At 44.5% G+C, this 16,245-nt stretch overlaps 1 protein-coding gene across 1 annotated transcript in view; it reads left to right on the forward strand.

The window, feature by feature from the left end:
• Positions 1 to 7,533: 7,533 nt before the first annotated feature.
• OVOL1 (ovo like transcriptional repressor 1) overlaps positions 7,534 to 16,245 on the forward strand; it is a 28,177-nt gene continuing 19,465 nt past the window's right edge. Inside the window, exon 1 of the mRNA XM_070766356.1 lies at positions 7,534 to 8,362. Coding sequence (XP_070622457.1) covers positions 8,266 to 8,362 — 97 coding nt within the window. The 5' untranslated portion in view covers positions 7,534 to 8,265. The remainder of the gene's footprint in view (positions 8,363 to 16,245) is intronic.

The raw sequence follows: 16,245 nt of genomic DNA on the forward strand, positions 1-16,245 counted from the left end.
TCATTCTCAGAGGAATCTGGATTGCTTCTATCCAACCCCTCTTCGGAGCCAGTTTAGCATGGCATCACCTGTCTTTCTGAAATGGCCAGAGAGGGGGGAAAGACGCTAACCAAGCTCAGGAGCAAGTGAATGAAAACTCAGGGGGGAGGAGGGGCAGTAGAGAGAGAGAGAAGGAGAGAAGGAGAGAAGGAGAGAGAGAAAGAGAGATAGATAGAAAGGGAAAGAGAAAGAGAGAGAGAGAAAGAGAAAGAGAGGGAGAGGAAAGAGGGAGCGAGAGACAAAGAAAGAAAGAGGGAGAAAGAGAAAGACAGAGAGAGAGAAAGAGAGAGAAAGAAAGAAAGAAAGGGAAAGAGAGAGAAAGAGAGAGAGAAAGAGAGAGATGAAGAGAGAGGGAGAGAGGGTGGAGAATTTAAAGCGGTTGTATGCAACTTCTGGAAGAAAAAATATATATATACACACACAGACGACAAAGATCTGTGTATCCTTAGGAAAGAGAGAGGAATCCGAAGGGCCACACCTAGGTGTGCGAGTCGAGTGTGCAAGAAACAGCATTTCAAAGGCAGCAGGGCTCCTTGCAAACCCACGCAGAAGACAGGAAGGGCTACCTCTTTTTTTCCCCTCTCTCTCTTTCTTTTTATCCACCCCGGCTGACTTAACACCTGGGATACGCTCCTCCGCCAGCCGCCTCCAGAAAGGGGGGGGCACCACAAGGAGAAGACATTCTGAGTGACACACCTTTCTCCCTTTCGTGGTCCCTCCTCCCCTTTCTCTCTCCCCCTCCACCCTCCCAAACCCCCGGGAGAAGTGGGTGTGTGTGTGCGAAGTTTACAGAGTTTGCTCCTTCTCCCTGGAGGCCCCATACCAACACACACACACACACAAACACACACCTGGGGCTGACCTGAGCCAAAGGCTCACCTCCAAGCAGCCAGCCATGCACCTTGGCAGCAGGTGGGGAGTTTGAAGAAGGCAGTGATTCTGGGGGGGTGGGGGGGGAAGGAAACTAACCTTTCTAGAAAAATCAGTCGGGCTATTCAAAGGGATGACAAAAGGCTTCTGAATTGCACACCGACACACACAAACACACACACACACACAAACGCACGCACACCCAGGCTGAGGAAGCTGTGGGGTGGGGGAATGCTTTTTGCGTTATTTGCAAAAATATATATACACTGCTCGGGGGAAAAATTAAAGGGAACGTTAGTCTTCGGAGAGGGGTGGCATACAAATCTAAATTATTATTATTATTATTATTATTATTATTATTATTATTATGTCAATACAACGCAGCAAACTAGATCACTATGCTGGATTTCGTATTTCATCACCAGTTGGGCACTTCCCAAGCATCATCATTATTATTATTATTATTATTATTATTATTATTATTATTATGTCAATACAACACAGCAAAAGAGATCACTATGCTGGATTTTGTATTTCATCAGCAGTTGGGCGCTTCCCAAGCATTATTATTATTATTATTATTATTATTATTATTATTATGTCAATACAACACAGCAAAAGAGATCACTATGATGGATTTTGTATTTCATCACCAGTTGGGTGCTTCCCAAGCATCATCATTATTATTATTATTATTATTATTATTATTATTATTATTATTATTATGTCAATACAACACAGCAAACGAGATCACTATGCTAGATTTCGTATTTCATCACCAGTTGGGTGCTTCCCTATTATTATTATTATTATTATTATTATGTCAATACAACACAGCAAAAGAGATCACTATGCTGGATTTCGTATTTCATCACCAGTTGGGCACTTCCCAAGCATCATTATTATTATTATTATTATTATTATTATTATTATTATTATTATGTCAATACAACATAGCAAAAGAGATCACTATGCTGGATTTCGTATTTCATCACCAGTTGGGCGCTTCCCAAGCACCTAAGACTGAGTGATGTAGTGGCGAATTATGTTTGCCGATCCCAGTAAAGCGGCCTTTTTAAAAATATTATTATTATTATTATTATTATTATTATTATTATTATTATTTATTAGATTTGTATGCTTCCCCTCTCCAAAGACTTTTGCAATTGACAGATGGAGATTTTGTCATTATTATTATTATTATTATTATTATTATTATTATTATTAAACACAATATAACTCCAAGTCAATCAAACTGTCCACTTAGGAAGCAACACTGATTGACAATCCATTTCACAGGCTGTTGTGCACATTCAACTTTGTACAGAACAAAGTATTCAATGGGAATATTTCATTCATTCAGATCTAGGGTGTGTTCTTTGAGTGTTCCCTTTAATTTTTTGAGCAGTGAATATACTCAAATAACGCATCCTGGATCTGAATGAATGAAGTGTATTCTCATTGAGTATTTCATTTGCACAACTATTCCATTTGCGCAACAGCACGTGAAATTGACTGCCAATCAGTGTTGCTTCCTACATGGACGGTTTGGTTTCACAGAAGTTTGATTTAGTTGAAGTTATATTCTGTTTTGTAAGTGTTCCCTTTATTTTTTCTCCAGGACAGCCCCTCAAATAATGGAAGACTATTATCATGTGTCCCCCGGTCCTTCTCTTGTCTAGATCAGAAATGCCCAGTTGTGTGAGCACAACCCATAACCAGATCCGACAAAACAACAAGGCAAGGCACTTCTTACATTCCGTAAATCCGTAATTGCCTTAAACTATGGCATTTCTGCATTTAATAGTCTTCAATTATGTCTGGGTTTAATGGTCTTAAAACATTTTTGCCTCCTCTATTTGGTTTGTGACTGGGTTCACAGCACACACTAAACCCTGGTTAGCAGAGGCAGCGTTAACCATGATTTGTCAGTCATCAAGACTGCTCACCCAACATGGCCACCAATCTAGTTGTGCAAACACATTGTGTTGTATGGAATTTATGGTATTTATTTCGTCATGCTGTGTGCAATGCAAATACATTTTAACATATGCTGATTAGTGTACAATCAAAGGGACAATAAAGTTACTATTCTATTCTATTCTTTATTCTATTCTATTCCTTATTCTATTCCCTATTTTATCCTATTCCCTATTCTATTCTATTCCTTATTCTATTCTATTCTATTCCTTATTCTATTCCTTATTCTATCCTATTCCCTATTCTATTCTATTCCTTATTCTATTCTATTTCTCATTCTATTCTATTCCTTATTCTATTCTATTCTATTCCTTATTCTATTCTATTCCCTATTTTATCCTGTTCCCTATTCTATTCTATTCTATTCCTTATTCTATTCTATTATATCCTATTCCCTATTCTATTCTATTCATTATTCTATTCTATTCTATTCCTCATTCTATTCTATTCCCTATTCTATTCTATTCCTTATTCTATTCTATTCCCTATTCTATTCTATTCCTTATTCTATTCTATTCCTTATTCTATTCTATTATGTTCCCTATTCTATTCTATTATATTCCTTATTCTATTCTATTCCCTATTCTATTCTATTCCTCATTCTATTCTATTCTATTCCCTATTCTATTCTATTCCTTATTCTATTCTATTCTATTCTATTCCTTATTCTATTCTATTCCCTATTCTATTCTATTCCTTATTCTATTCTATTCCTCATTCTATTCTATTCCTCATTCTATTCTATTCCTTATTCTATTCCTTATTCTATTCTATTCTACCCTACCCTACTCCACTCTACATACCCAGCCAATGATGGCTTGTTTGGTCAACTCAGTTCAACAAACCACAATGTCACATGGACACCACCCAAAACATCTAGGAAACGAAGAGAAAAATTAAAAGATTTCTCTCCCTGGTTTCAAAGCTCTCCGACTTTTAAAGTCAATCTCTTAAGAAGTCCCTGGTCATTTTGGATCATCCATCTAAAAGTTTCCAAAAGAAGTCCGCAGACGCCAAGGAGGAAGAATGAAGGACTACTGCAATGCTCTCTACATGGGGCTGCGTTTGAAGGGTGTTTGGAAACTTCAAATCGTGCAGAATGCAGCTGTGCGAGCGGTCAAGGGTCTTCCTAGATACGCCCATGTCTCGTCATCACTCAACAGACTGCATTGGTTGCCGATTGGTTTCCGGACACAATTCAAAGTGTTGGTGATGACCTATAAAGCCCTACATGTCATCGGACCGGATTACTTACGGGATCGCCTCTTGCCGCATAAATCCCTGTGGCCAGTTAGGTCCCATAGAGTTGGCCTTCTCCAGGTCCCATCAACCAAACTATGTCACTTGGCAGGGCCTAGGGGAAGAGCCTTCTCCGTGGGGGCCCCGGCCCTCTGGAAACAGCTCCCCCCAGAGATTCGTACTGCCCCCACCCTCCTTGCCTTCCATAAGAGTCTTAAGACCCATCTATGTCGCCAGACCTGGGGCAATTGGACCTTGCCCCTCTGACCAATAAATGTAATGTATGGTGTGATTGGACTGTATGATTGTATATTGCATTAGGGGTTTTAGTTGTTTTTCTAAATTATTAGATGTGTGCTGTAAGTTTATGTATGTATCTAGTATTTGGAGAGGGGCGGGATACAAATCTAAATAATAATAATAATAATAATAATAATCATCATCATCATCATCATCTATCATTTATATTTAGGGGTAGTGATTTCTGACAGTCTCAAAATGGGTGAGCAGTGTGGTCGGGCGGGAGGAAAAGCAAGTAGGATGCTTGGCTGCATAGCTAGAGGTATAACAAGCAGGAAGAGGGAGATTGTGATCCCGCTATATAGAATGCTGGTGAGACCCCATTTGGAATAATACTGTGTCCAGTTCTGGAGACCTCACCTACAAAAAGATATTGACAAAATTGAACGGGTCCAAAGACGGGCTACAAGAATGGTGGAAGGTCTTAAGCATAAAACGTATCAGGAAAGACTTCATGAACTCCACCTGTATAGTCTGGAGGACAGAAGGAAAAGGGGGGACATGATCGAAACATTTAAATACGTGAAAGGGTTAAATAAGGTTCAGGAGGGAAGTGTTTTTAATAGGAAAGTGAACACAAGAACAAGGGGACACAATCTGAAGTTCGTTGGGGGAAAGATCAAAAGCAATGTGAGAAAATATTATTTTACTGAAAGAATAGTAGATCCTTGGAACAAACTTCCAGCAGACGTGGTTGGTAAATCCACAGGAACTGAATTTAAACATGCCTGGGATAAACATGTATCCATCCTAAGATAAAATACAGGAAATAGTATAAGGGCAGACTAGATGGACCCTGAGGTCTTTTTCTGCCGTCAGTCTTCTATGTTTCTATCATTTCCATAATTTATTTATTATCTGTCATTTTTTTATTTATTTATTCGACTTCTATGCCCCCCAATCCCAATGGCCATAATACAACACAACAGCCTGGCAACACAACCCACGTCGGTAAACTTGGCAATGGCCATCGAGTTTTTGCAGGAAAGGGAACCAAAAAAGATTCCTCCTGTGGGGGGGAGGGGACACCACTATTTTTTAGCTTCATTCTCACACATTTAAATGCCTTTATGTGTGTGTGTGGGGGGGGGGGATGTATTTTCAAATGTATATTCAGCCCAGGAGGTGGGTGATCCAATCAAAATAATCTACCCTGTTCTCTTTGCCCCACTTAAATCCAGGGGGAGGGCCAGTAGATAAATGAGGGGGGGGGAGTTTAATTTGTATATTTTGGAATGCCATTTGTCAGAAATGGTGTGGTGGGGTTGGACTAGATGGCTACAAGGTCCCTTCCAACGCTGCTATCTCTATATCTATTTTTCCTCCCTTCAAGGCAGCTAGTCCTCAGGCTTTGGGGGCAGGGCCAGCCGCCCCCCCCTTCTCCCCCCCTGGGTGGGATCGGCTCCAATTGTCTATCTGCAGGCCCCCTCCTCTTGTTTGCTAAAGCTTTGTTTTCCATGTTTACTAAAGTCTCCCATTGGGGCAGGGAGGGGAGGGCTGAAAAAAAATCAAAGCTGCCCGCTTCTTTTTTTGAGTGTGTGAAGAAGGGGCCTTTTTAAAGGGATTTTAGTTCTTTATATTTCCCCCAGGGTGACCCGAGGGTCTGATCCCAGCCCCTTTTAATTACAAGTCAATCCCACCATTTCTCTCTGTTAGACCCTGGATCTAGCGCTAATTAATTAATGTTATTAATTAGACCTCGAAAGAGACAGAGGGGGGGGGAGAGAGAAAGAGAGAGAGAGAAAGAGAGAGGGGGGAAAAGAGAGAGGGAGAGCAAGATAAAGAAAAAGAGAAAGAAAGAGGGAGAGGGAGAGGGAGAAAGAGAAAGAAAGAGAGAGAGAAAGAAAGAAAAAAGAGAGAGAAAGAAAAAAGAAAAAAGAAAGAGGGAGAGGGAGAAAGAGAAAGAAAGAAAGAGAGAGAGAGAGAAAGAAAAAAGAGAGAGAAAGAAAGAAAAAAGAAAAAAGAAAGAGGGAGAGGGAGAAAGAGAAAGAAAAAAAGAGAGTGGGAGAGAAAGACAGGAAGAGAGAGAAGGAGAGAGAGAGAAAGAGAGAGAAAAAAGAGAAAGAGAGAGGGGGAAGAGAGAGAGAAAGAGAGGAAGAGAAAAAGAGGAAAAAAGCAAAAAAGAAAGAGGGAGTGAAAGAGAGAGAGAGGGAGATAGAGAAGGGGGAGAGAAAGAGAGGAAGAAAGAGAGAGAGAGAAAGAGATGGAGAAAAAGAGAAAGAGGGAGAGAAAAAGAGAGAAAGGGGGGAGAAAGAGAGGGAGTGAAAAAGAGAAAGAGAGGGATGGGGAAAGAGAGAGAGAGAAAGAGAGGGAGAAAAAGAGAGAGGGGGGAGAGAAAGAGAGGAAGAAAGAGAGAGAAAGAGATGGGTAAAACGAGAGAGAAAGTGGGGGGAGAGAAAGTGAGGGAGCGAAAAAGAGAAAGGGAGATAGGGAAAGAGAGAGAGAGAGAGAGAGAGAAAGAGATGGAGAAAAAGAGAAAGAGGGAGAGGGAGAGAGAGAAAGAGAGAGAGAGCGCATGACTCTCAAGAGCCCTAGCAATGGTCTCAAAGCAAGTAAGAATCTGCTGCCCAGGGGGGGCCACCGCTACAAAGGCTCCCGCCGTTGGTAAAGTCACGCAGTCACTAAGTGAATCTGTCTCCCCCCCACAGCCAGTTTGCCTGTCAGGTGACACCCACCCACCCCACGGGGGCCACCGCAACTGTCCCACAGACAAAGCGACTGAATTTTGATGCTTGCAACGGTCCTAAACAGAAGGAAAAAAACCTTTGGTGGCAAGTTCCTTTTTTAAAAAAAAACAGAGCCTCTGTAAAACCTTTGAGCTGTTACAAGTCGAGAACTACCTGTCTTAAATATTCCCTTAAATATTTAAGTCCCCTTAAATATTCCTATTTTCCCCCTCCAGAGCTCTGGGCTGGGGCCTTTTTTGGAAGGGGTGGGGGGGAAAACAGGAGCCGACTCAGAAGTCGTGGGTGTCAAAAACTGCCATCTCCTCCTCCTCCTCCTCTCTCCCCCCTCCCTCCGCCGACCTTCCCAAACCGGTTCAGCAAGCAGGTAAAAGCCGAAGTAAAGACACCGTTATTTCCAAACGCATGCGCCATCCGCACCCCGCCTCCCAACCCAGCAGATCAAATTAAGGAGAGGGACGAGGCGCTTTTTTTCTTTGGCCCGTCTTCCCGACTCTTGAAAAACAAATTAATAAAGAATATTTTTGGGATTTTTTGGGGGGGGAGAGCCGGCGCAAGAGCCCCGCTTTAATCCGGAGTAAAGGCGAGCGTATAGGCGAGGGAAGCGAAGCGAAGACTGGAAGAGGAAGACGAAAAAAAGATATATACTGCATATATATATCAGCGCCTGGCCTGTTGCTCACCTGGTGGCCGCTCCTCCCGTTTCTTTCTTTCTTTCTCTTCCTTCCTTCCTTCCTTCCCTTTCCTTCCCCCACTTTCCTTTGAACCTTGATCCGAGTTTGCGCCTCGCGCGCCAAGGGGAAAAGTTTTGGAACCTTCGCACGGAACCAACGTTCGAGGATCGAACGTTCGTGGCGCCAAGGTTCGATCCGGCGCGGCTCAACGTTCCATCGGAACCCAGAAAACGTCCCGGATCCTTTATGGATGGAATCGGAACTCGCCTTGGAATTAATTGATTGATTGGTTATTGGTATTAGCCTCTTTCTTTCTTTCTTTCTTTCTTTCTTTCTTTCTTTTTTTCTTTCTTTCTTTCGTTCCTGTTTCGTTTTCTCCTCCTCCTCCTCCTCCTCCTCTTTCCTCCGCCCTGGCGAGGAGAGCCAATTTGGGAAGTCCCAACAGGCGGCCAGACTAGCTGACCTCGAGCTCCCCCAAAATGCCCCGAGCTTTCCTGGTGAAAAAAACGTGCGTTTCGGGCCGGAGGAACTGGAGCGAGCTTCCCGACGAAGAACGGGGCGAGATTTACGTGCCAGGTGAGTCTCGAGGCGGGGACTTGAGGGGGGAGGCAAGAAAGAAGGGTTGCTTTTTGTTTTCTTTTTGGCACCGTTGTTATTGTCAACAAGAACACAACGACTTTCCGGGTTTTGTTACTTGGAAGTTATTTTTTAAGTGTTCTATTTGAGTCGGGGGGGAAAACCGCTTGGAAACCATTAAGCGAGTCAAGCGGATGTCCCATAGTGGATTGGGCCCAACGGGGGAGGGGAGGGGGGTGGAGAAAATGGGGAAGGAGGCCCAGGGGGTGAGCAAGGGCTCCTGTCTCGGGGTGGGGTCGTTTCCCTCCACTGCCCGAGGCTGGGAGTCGCGATCCTATACGCTCCACCTTCATTTTTCAAGGCGGGGAGGGGGGGTGGCAGGAAAAATCCGTTATCAGGCAGCGCTTAAAAAGAGGAATTCTGGGCTGTTGTGTCCCCGTCGGGGTTTTTTTTTTTTGGGTGGGTGGGGGGAGTGGGTGGGAGAAGGGGGTGGGGGAGAGGTTGAAAAGCTGCTAATCACACCTGCCCAGCGATCCCATTGTCTTCTCCCCCCCTCCTCTCGCCCCCCGGCTTGGGAAGCGCAGTTAAGCGCAGCCTACTCCGCCTTCTGGAATGTTTGAACGCGCCGGCAATTTAGTGGCTGGTTGAGTTGGGGGAGGCGGGGGGGGGCGCAAATGGGAAAAGAGAGAGAGGAGAAAGAAAGAGGAGAGAGAAAGAAAGAGAAAGAGAGGAGAGAAAAAGAGAGAAAGAGGAGAGAGAGAGGAGAGAGAAAGAAAGAGAGAGAGAGAGAGAGAAAGAAAAAGAGAAAGAAAGAGAGAGAGGAGAGAGAAAGGAGAAAGAGAACGAGAAAGAAGAAAGAGAGAGGAGAGAGAAAGAGAAAGAGAGAGAGGAGAGAGAGGAGAGAGAAAGAGGAGAAAGAGAACAAAAAAGAGAAAGAGGAAAGAGAGAGAGAGAAAGAGGAGAGAGAAAGAGTGAGAGAGAGAAAGAGTGAGAGAGAGAAAGAGGAGAGAGAAAGAGAGAGAGGAGAAAGAGTGAGAGAGAGAAAGAGGAGAGAGAGAGGAGAAAGAGTCAGAGAAAGAACGAGAGAGAGAGAGAGAGAGACTGACGGAAATAAGAAGGAAGAGAGGGTGGAAGGAAGGAAGGGGAGAAGGGAGGGAAGGAAGGAAGGAGTGGGAAGGGGGTTCTGGAAAAAGAGGAGTGGGGAGCAATTTCTTCTTTTTCTCTCTTTTCCAAGCAAGATAGGATGGCAAGTTGAAGGTTAGGATCAGGGGAGGAAGTGAACTTTGCCCTTACTGGATCGGAGAGGTTGTTTTAAAAGGGGGAAACGGTTTCGTCCTCTGTAACGTTCCCCCCCCTTCTTAATAACAATGGAGACTTGCTGAAGAATGAAAGGTAGATTAACAGAGTTGGAAGGGACCTTGTAGGTCATCTAGTCCAACCCCCTCCCCCTGGCCAAGCAGGAAATCCTACACTAGGTACCAATAAAAGATAATATTTGTAACTCTGGAGGGTTGAACTTGGTGCCTTCTGAGCTTGGGTAATTTTCTCGTAGACGTTTTGTTACCAAATTAGGTAATGCCATCAGTGCTAAAAGGGAAGGGGGTTGTGGAGTGGAGGAAGAGAAGGAATAGAATAGAATGAATAGAATAGAATAGAATAGAATATCATCATCAAGGGAATGGGGCTTGCTCTCCGTTTATCAGCCACTTGTAGTATAGCTGATGATATTCCATAGTTGGGTCATAAAACATCCACAACGGAACAACCAAGCATGAGAGAGCACTCTCACAGAATAATAACAGTTCGAAAGGGCCTTGGAGGTCATCTAGTCCAACTCTGTTCAATTGGGAGACTCTATATATCATCCCAGACAAAGACACTATCCAATCCCCTCTTTAAAAATTGCTCCAGTAACAATCCCTGGACCCACAGGAAAATACACAGCTCAAAAAATAATAATAAAGGGAACGCTTAAACAACAGAATATAACTCCAAGTAAATCAAACTTCTCTCAAATCAAACTGTCCACTTAGGAAGCAGCACTGATTGACCGTCAATTTCACACGCTGTTGTGCGAATGGAATAGCTGTGCAAATGAGAATATTTCATTCATTCAGATCTAGGGTGTGTTATTTAAGTGTTCCCTTTATTTATTTTTTTGAGCAGTATATTTTATAATGTTCTTTAGGGCAGTGTTTCCCAACCTTGGGAACTTGAAGATATCTGGACTTCAACTCCCAGAATTCCCCAGCCAGCATTTGCTGGCTGGGGAATTCTGGGAGTTGAAGTCCAGATATCTTCAAGTTCCCAAGGTTGGGAAACACTGCCCTAAAGAATATTATAAAACATAAAATATATTATAAAATATATTCAAGTTGGGAAACGGTTTCGTCCTCTGTAACGTTTCCCCCCCCTTCTTAATAACAATGGAGACTTGCTGAAGAATGAAAGGTAGATTAACAGAGTTGGAAGGGACCTTGTAGGTCATCTAGTCCAACCCCCTAAAGAGTCTTAGAGGAAGAGTCTATAAGAATAACAATTAACCAGGTTTTGGCGGTGGCTGGCCCTCCAAGCTTGTTTCAGTTTTGTTTCTGAATGTTCATCACAAATTTCAAATAAGGAGAATCAGAGAGGAAAAATCCTGCCGATGACATTACCTAGTATGGTAGCGAAACGTTCAGAAAACGGAATTGAAACCAGTTCGGAGCGCAAAACCTCTGCCCAAAATCTAAAACCCCAGTGACAACCATTTTCTCTCCCTCCCCAACAATTAACCAGGATTGTTAAGCTCTAACGTTCATATCGCACGCAATGTTGGATCCCTGTTTTTTAAATGGGGTGTGTGGGTGCGATGGCTGGTCTGTTGGAAATCCTGCCCGCCCCCTTGCGATTGTGAAAAAAGAACCGTTCCTTCTCCGCAGCCTCACGATGGGTGTGTGGGCTCAGGCCAGGTTTAACTGGTTTAATACTTTATGAATTGTGGCTGGCTGGTTTTGCTGACCAAGTTGAGGCATCGCTTGTTTACAACCCGTCACCTGTCTCCTGGGCTGGCCCTGGTTTTTTTGGAACTGTCATCTAGCCAGGTGTAATCCCAAAATGCTCAGCGCAAAAAATCCAATTTTCAGCAAATGGGGAATTCTGGGAGCTGAAATCTTCGAGGACAGGGTGCCTAGAAGTTTTCAACAGGAGACAGTGAGTTCTAGTCCCCCCCTTAGGCATGAAACACAGCTGGGTGACTTTGGGCCAATCACCAGGAGCTGGTGAGTTCTAGTTCTCCCTTGGGCTTTAAAGCCAGTTGGGTGACTTTGGGCCAAATCACCAGGAGATGGGGAGTTCTAGTCCCATTTTAGCTATGAAAGCTAGCTGGGTGACTTTGGGCCAATCACCAGGACATAGGGAGTTCTGGTCTTGCCTTAGACATGAAGGCTCTCAGGGTGACTTTGGGCCAATGACCAGGAGACTGTGAGTTCTAGTTCTCCCTTGGACATTAAAGCCAGTTGGATGACTTTGGGCCAATAACCAGGAGACGGTGAGTTCTAGTCCCATTTTAGCTATGAAAGCAAGTTGGGTGACTTTGGCCAATGACCAGGAGACGGTGAGTTCTAGTCCCATTTTAGCTATAAAAGCCAGTTGGGTGACTTTGGGCCAATGGCCAGGAGACTGTGAGTTCTAGTTCTCTCTTGGCCTTTAAAGACAGTTGGGTGACTTTAGCCCAATAACCAGGAGACCATGAGTTCTAGTCCCATTTTAGCTAGGAAAGCTAGCTGGGTGACTTTGGGCCAATAACCAGGAGACGGTGAGTTCTAGTCGCATTTTAGCTATAAAAGCCAGTTGGGTGAGTTTGGGCCAATGGCCAGGAGACGGTGAATTCTAGTTCTCCCTTGGCCTTTAAAGACAGTTGGGTGACTTTAGCCCAATAACCAGGAGACCATGAGTTCTAGTCCCATTTTAGCTATGAAAGCCAGTTGGGGGACTTTGGGCCAATGACCAGGAGACGGTGAGTTCTAGTTCTCCCTTGGACATTAAAGCCAGTTGGGTGACTTTGGGCCAATGACCAGGAGACTGAGTTCTAGTTCTCCCTTGGACATTAAAGCCAGTTGGGTGACTTTGGGCCAATGACCAGGAGACGGTGAGTTCTAGTTCTCCCTTGGACATTAAAGCCAGTTGGGTGACTTTGGGCCAATTGCCAGGAGACAGTGAGTTCTAGTCCCATTTTAGCTATGAAAACTAGCTGGGTGACTTTGGGCCAATGACCAGGAGACGGTGAGTTCTAGTTCTCCCTTGGACATTAAAGCCAGTTGGGTGACTTTGGGCCAATTGCCAGGAGACGGTGAGTTCTAGTTCTCCCTTGGACATTAAAGCCAGTTGGGTGACTTTGGGCCAATTGCCAGGAGACAGTGAGTTCTAGTCGCATTTTAGCTATGAAAACTAGCTGGGTGACTTTGGGCCAATGACCAGGAGACGGTGAGTTCTAGTTCTCCCTTGGACATTAAAGCCAGTTGGGTGACTTTGGGCCAATTGCCAGGAGACAGGGAGTTCTAGTCCCATTTTAGCTATGAAAGCTAGCTGGGTGACTTTGGGCCAATTTTCACTGTTTCAGCCCAGCCCATCTTGCAAGGTTGTTGTGGGGGGGAAAATAGGAAAAGGAAAATGGGATGCGTTATACAGTATTCACCTCCCTTCAAGTTATTTCTAAAAAGAATAAAAGGCGAGCTACAATTTTTTTTTTTAAAGTAAACTTCTGATTGAGGACAGTCAGTCTGGCTGCTTTCATTTTTTTTGCCAATGATGGCTCTTTTTATTAAAAAAAAAAAGTTCCCCCAATCTCTGAAAATGAATCTCCCTCCGGCCGTGGGGTTAGGGGGAAGATGGGGGTCGGGGGGGACACACCTATAAGTGATTTTTAGGAGAGGCTGCTAACGTTTGGCGTAGATCATTTTTTGCATTACTTGGCAGGCTGCTCTGGCCTCCACTTAGGACTCTGTAATTAGCATCTAATTAATCATGCTGGCAGAGGCGCATTCCAGCGGGGTTCCCGCCATCTTGCATTCTGGAGGCATCCAGAATGATCCAGAAGGCCAAAGGAGGCACATTGACGTACCTGTTAGCTGGCGCACCAGCAGAACATCTTTTGAGAAAGACGATAAAAAAAAACCCACGATAACAGTTTTAGATGGAAGCTTCTTCCGGGCTTCTGGTATCCTACAAACAACCCTGCAGGGAAGGCTGGACAGAGGGAGGGAGAGGAAAGAAAGGGAGAGAGAGAGTGTGGGAGAAGAGCGCAGGAGGGAAGGAAGGAGAGGGAGAAAGGAGAAGGAAAGAGAGAGGGAGAGGGAAAGAGAAAGAGGGAGGAAGAGAGAGAAGAAAGGAGAGAAACGGAGAGAGGGAGGGAGAGGAGAGAAAGGGAGAGAGAGCGGGAGGGAAGGTGGGAGAAAGGAGAAGGAGAGAGGAAGGGAGGGAAAGAGAAAGAGAAAGAGGGAGGAAGAGAGGAGGAGGGAGAGAAACGGAGAGAGGGAGCGAGAGGAAAGAAAGGGGGAAGCACAGGAGGGAGGGAAGGAGAGGGAGAAAGGAGAAGGAAAGAGGAAGAGAGAGGGAAAGAAAGGGAGGAAGAGAGAGTAGAAAGGAGAGAAATGGAAAGAGGGAGAGAGAGGAAAGAAAGGGAGAGAAACGGAGAAAGAGAGGGGCAGAGAAGAGCGCAGGAGGGAAAGAATGAGAGAGAGAAAGGAGAAGGAAAAGGAAGGGACAGGAAGGAAGGAGAATGAAAGAAGGAGGCAAAGAGAGAGGAGAAGGGAGAAATGGAGAGAGGGATGGAGAGGAGAGAAAGGGGGAGAGAGAGAGAGGGAGAAGAGGAAAGAGAGTGGGGGAGAGCAGGAGCGAGGGAGAGGGAGGAAGGAGGAGAGGGAAAGAGAGAGAGAGGGATGGAGAGGAGAGAAAGGGAGGGAGAAGAGGGGAAACAGCAGGAGATCGCAGGAGAGAGGGAAGGAAAGGGAGGAAGGAGGAGAAGGAATGAAAGAGGAGGAGGGAGAGAAATGGAGAAAGAGGGAGAAGAGCGCAGGAAGGAAGGAAGGAGAAAAGATAAGGAAAGAGGAAGAGGGAAAGAGAAAGGGAGGGAAAGAGACAAAGAGAGAGGGGGAAAGGAGCGGGAAAGAGGGAGGGAGAGCGGGAGGAAGGAAGGATAAGGAAAAAGAGGGATGGGGAGGGAGAAAGGGAAAAGAGACGGAGAGAGGGAAGGAGGGAGGAGAGAGAAGGAGAGAGGGAAGGAGGAGAGAGGGAGACACAGGAAGAGCGAGAGCAGAAGGGAGGGAGGGAAAGAAAGACGGAAAAGAGATGGAGAGAGAGAGCGAGAAAGTAGGAGAGAAACAGCAATTGATTCTCCCCAAAGGTTTTGTGACTGAGTTGTGGGGGTGGGATTGTGTGTGGGGTCTTTGAACAAGGGGTCTTAAGACCTCCGTTTTGGGCCTCAAAATAGAGATGGCAAACTTGGGGGGTTTGGACCCCGTTGTCTTGCCTGGACTGATGGTGTTAGGTGATTGACTTAAGAAGTGGGAATTAGGGCAGGTTGAATATTAGCCACCCACCCACCCCAAAAAGCAGGGAGACCGCCTGAAACCTCCATCCCCACCCCTTGTGATTGCTCACCCAAGACGCTAGGATTTGAAACCCAAAGTTTTGTCAATTTTTATTTCTTTCCATTGCAAAATGTTGAGGAAGCAGGGGAGAAGTGTTTTTAATAGGAAAGTGAACACAAAAACAAGGGGCCCAATCTGAGGTTAGGTAGGGGAAAGATCAGAAGCAACGTGAGAAAATATTATGCGACTGAAAGAGTAGCAGACGCTTGGAACAAACTCCCAGCAGACGTGTTTGGTAAATCCACAGGAACGGAATTGAAAGATGCCTGGAATAAACATAGATCCACCCTAAGATAAAATACAAGAACTAGTATAAAGGCAGACTAGATGGACCAGGAGGTCTTTTTCTGCCGTCAGTCCAGTTAAAGATCGGAGAAGATCTGTAGATCGATCTCTGTCCCTAGACACCATATTTGGTGACCGTTCTAAAGTTACAACGGTACTTAAAAAGGAACCAATGACTATTTCTCAGGAGAAGTGTTCAGGAGGGAAGTGTTTTTAACAGGAAAGTGAACACAAGAACAAGGGGCCATAATCTGAGGTTAGTTGGGGGAAATGACCCTTTGCACCTTCCCCCATGGACATAGGGTCAAAATTCCCGTCGCTAAGCCAGAAAGTAGTCGAGTGAATTTCTGCCCCGTTTTATGAACTTTTCTTACCACGGTTGTTAAGTGAATCATTGTGGTGGATAAATTAGTTAGTCACATGGTCCGTTAAGTGAATCTGGCTTTCCCCTGTTGATTTGGCTTGTCCAAAGGTCGCAAAAGGTCATCATAAATACCAGTCAGAGGCAAAAGCATCTGAATTTTAATTACGTGCTTTCTTTTAATATTAGATTTTTTTATACTGTATATTGTGTGTTTTTTTGTTGTGCGCCGCCCCGAGTCTGTGGAGAGGGGCGGCATACAAATCTAATAAATTATTATTATTATTATTATTATTATTATTATTATTATTATTATTACTATTATTATTTGGAATACTGTGTTCAGTTTTGGAGACCTCACCTACAAAAAGAGTGTGGTCAGGAGGTAGGGAAAGCGAGTAGGATTCTTGGCTGCATAGCTAGAGGTATCACAAGCAGGAAGAGGGAGATTATGATCCTGCTGTATAGAGCGCTGGTGAGACCCCATTTGGAATAATACCGTGTCCAGTTCTGGAGACCTCACCTACAAAAAGAGATGGATCAAATTGAAGGGGTCCAGAGAAGGGCTACAAGAATGGTGGAAGGTCTTAAGCATAAAACGTATCAGG

This window comes from Erythrolamprus reginae, chromosome 13 (assembly GCF_031021105.1).
Source record: "Erythrolamprus reginae isolate rEryReg1 chromosome 13, rEryReg1.hap1, whole genome shotgun sequence".
NCBI classification, from domain to species: Eukaryota; Metazoa; Chordata; class Lepidosauria; order Squamata; family Dipsadidae; genus Erythrolamprus; species Erythrolamprus reginae.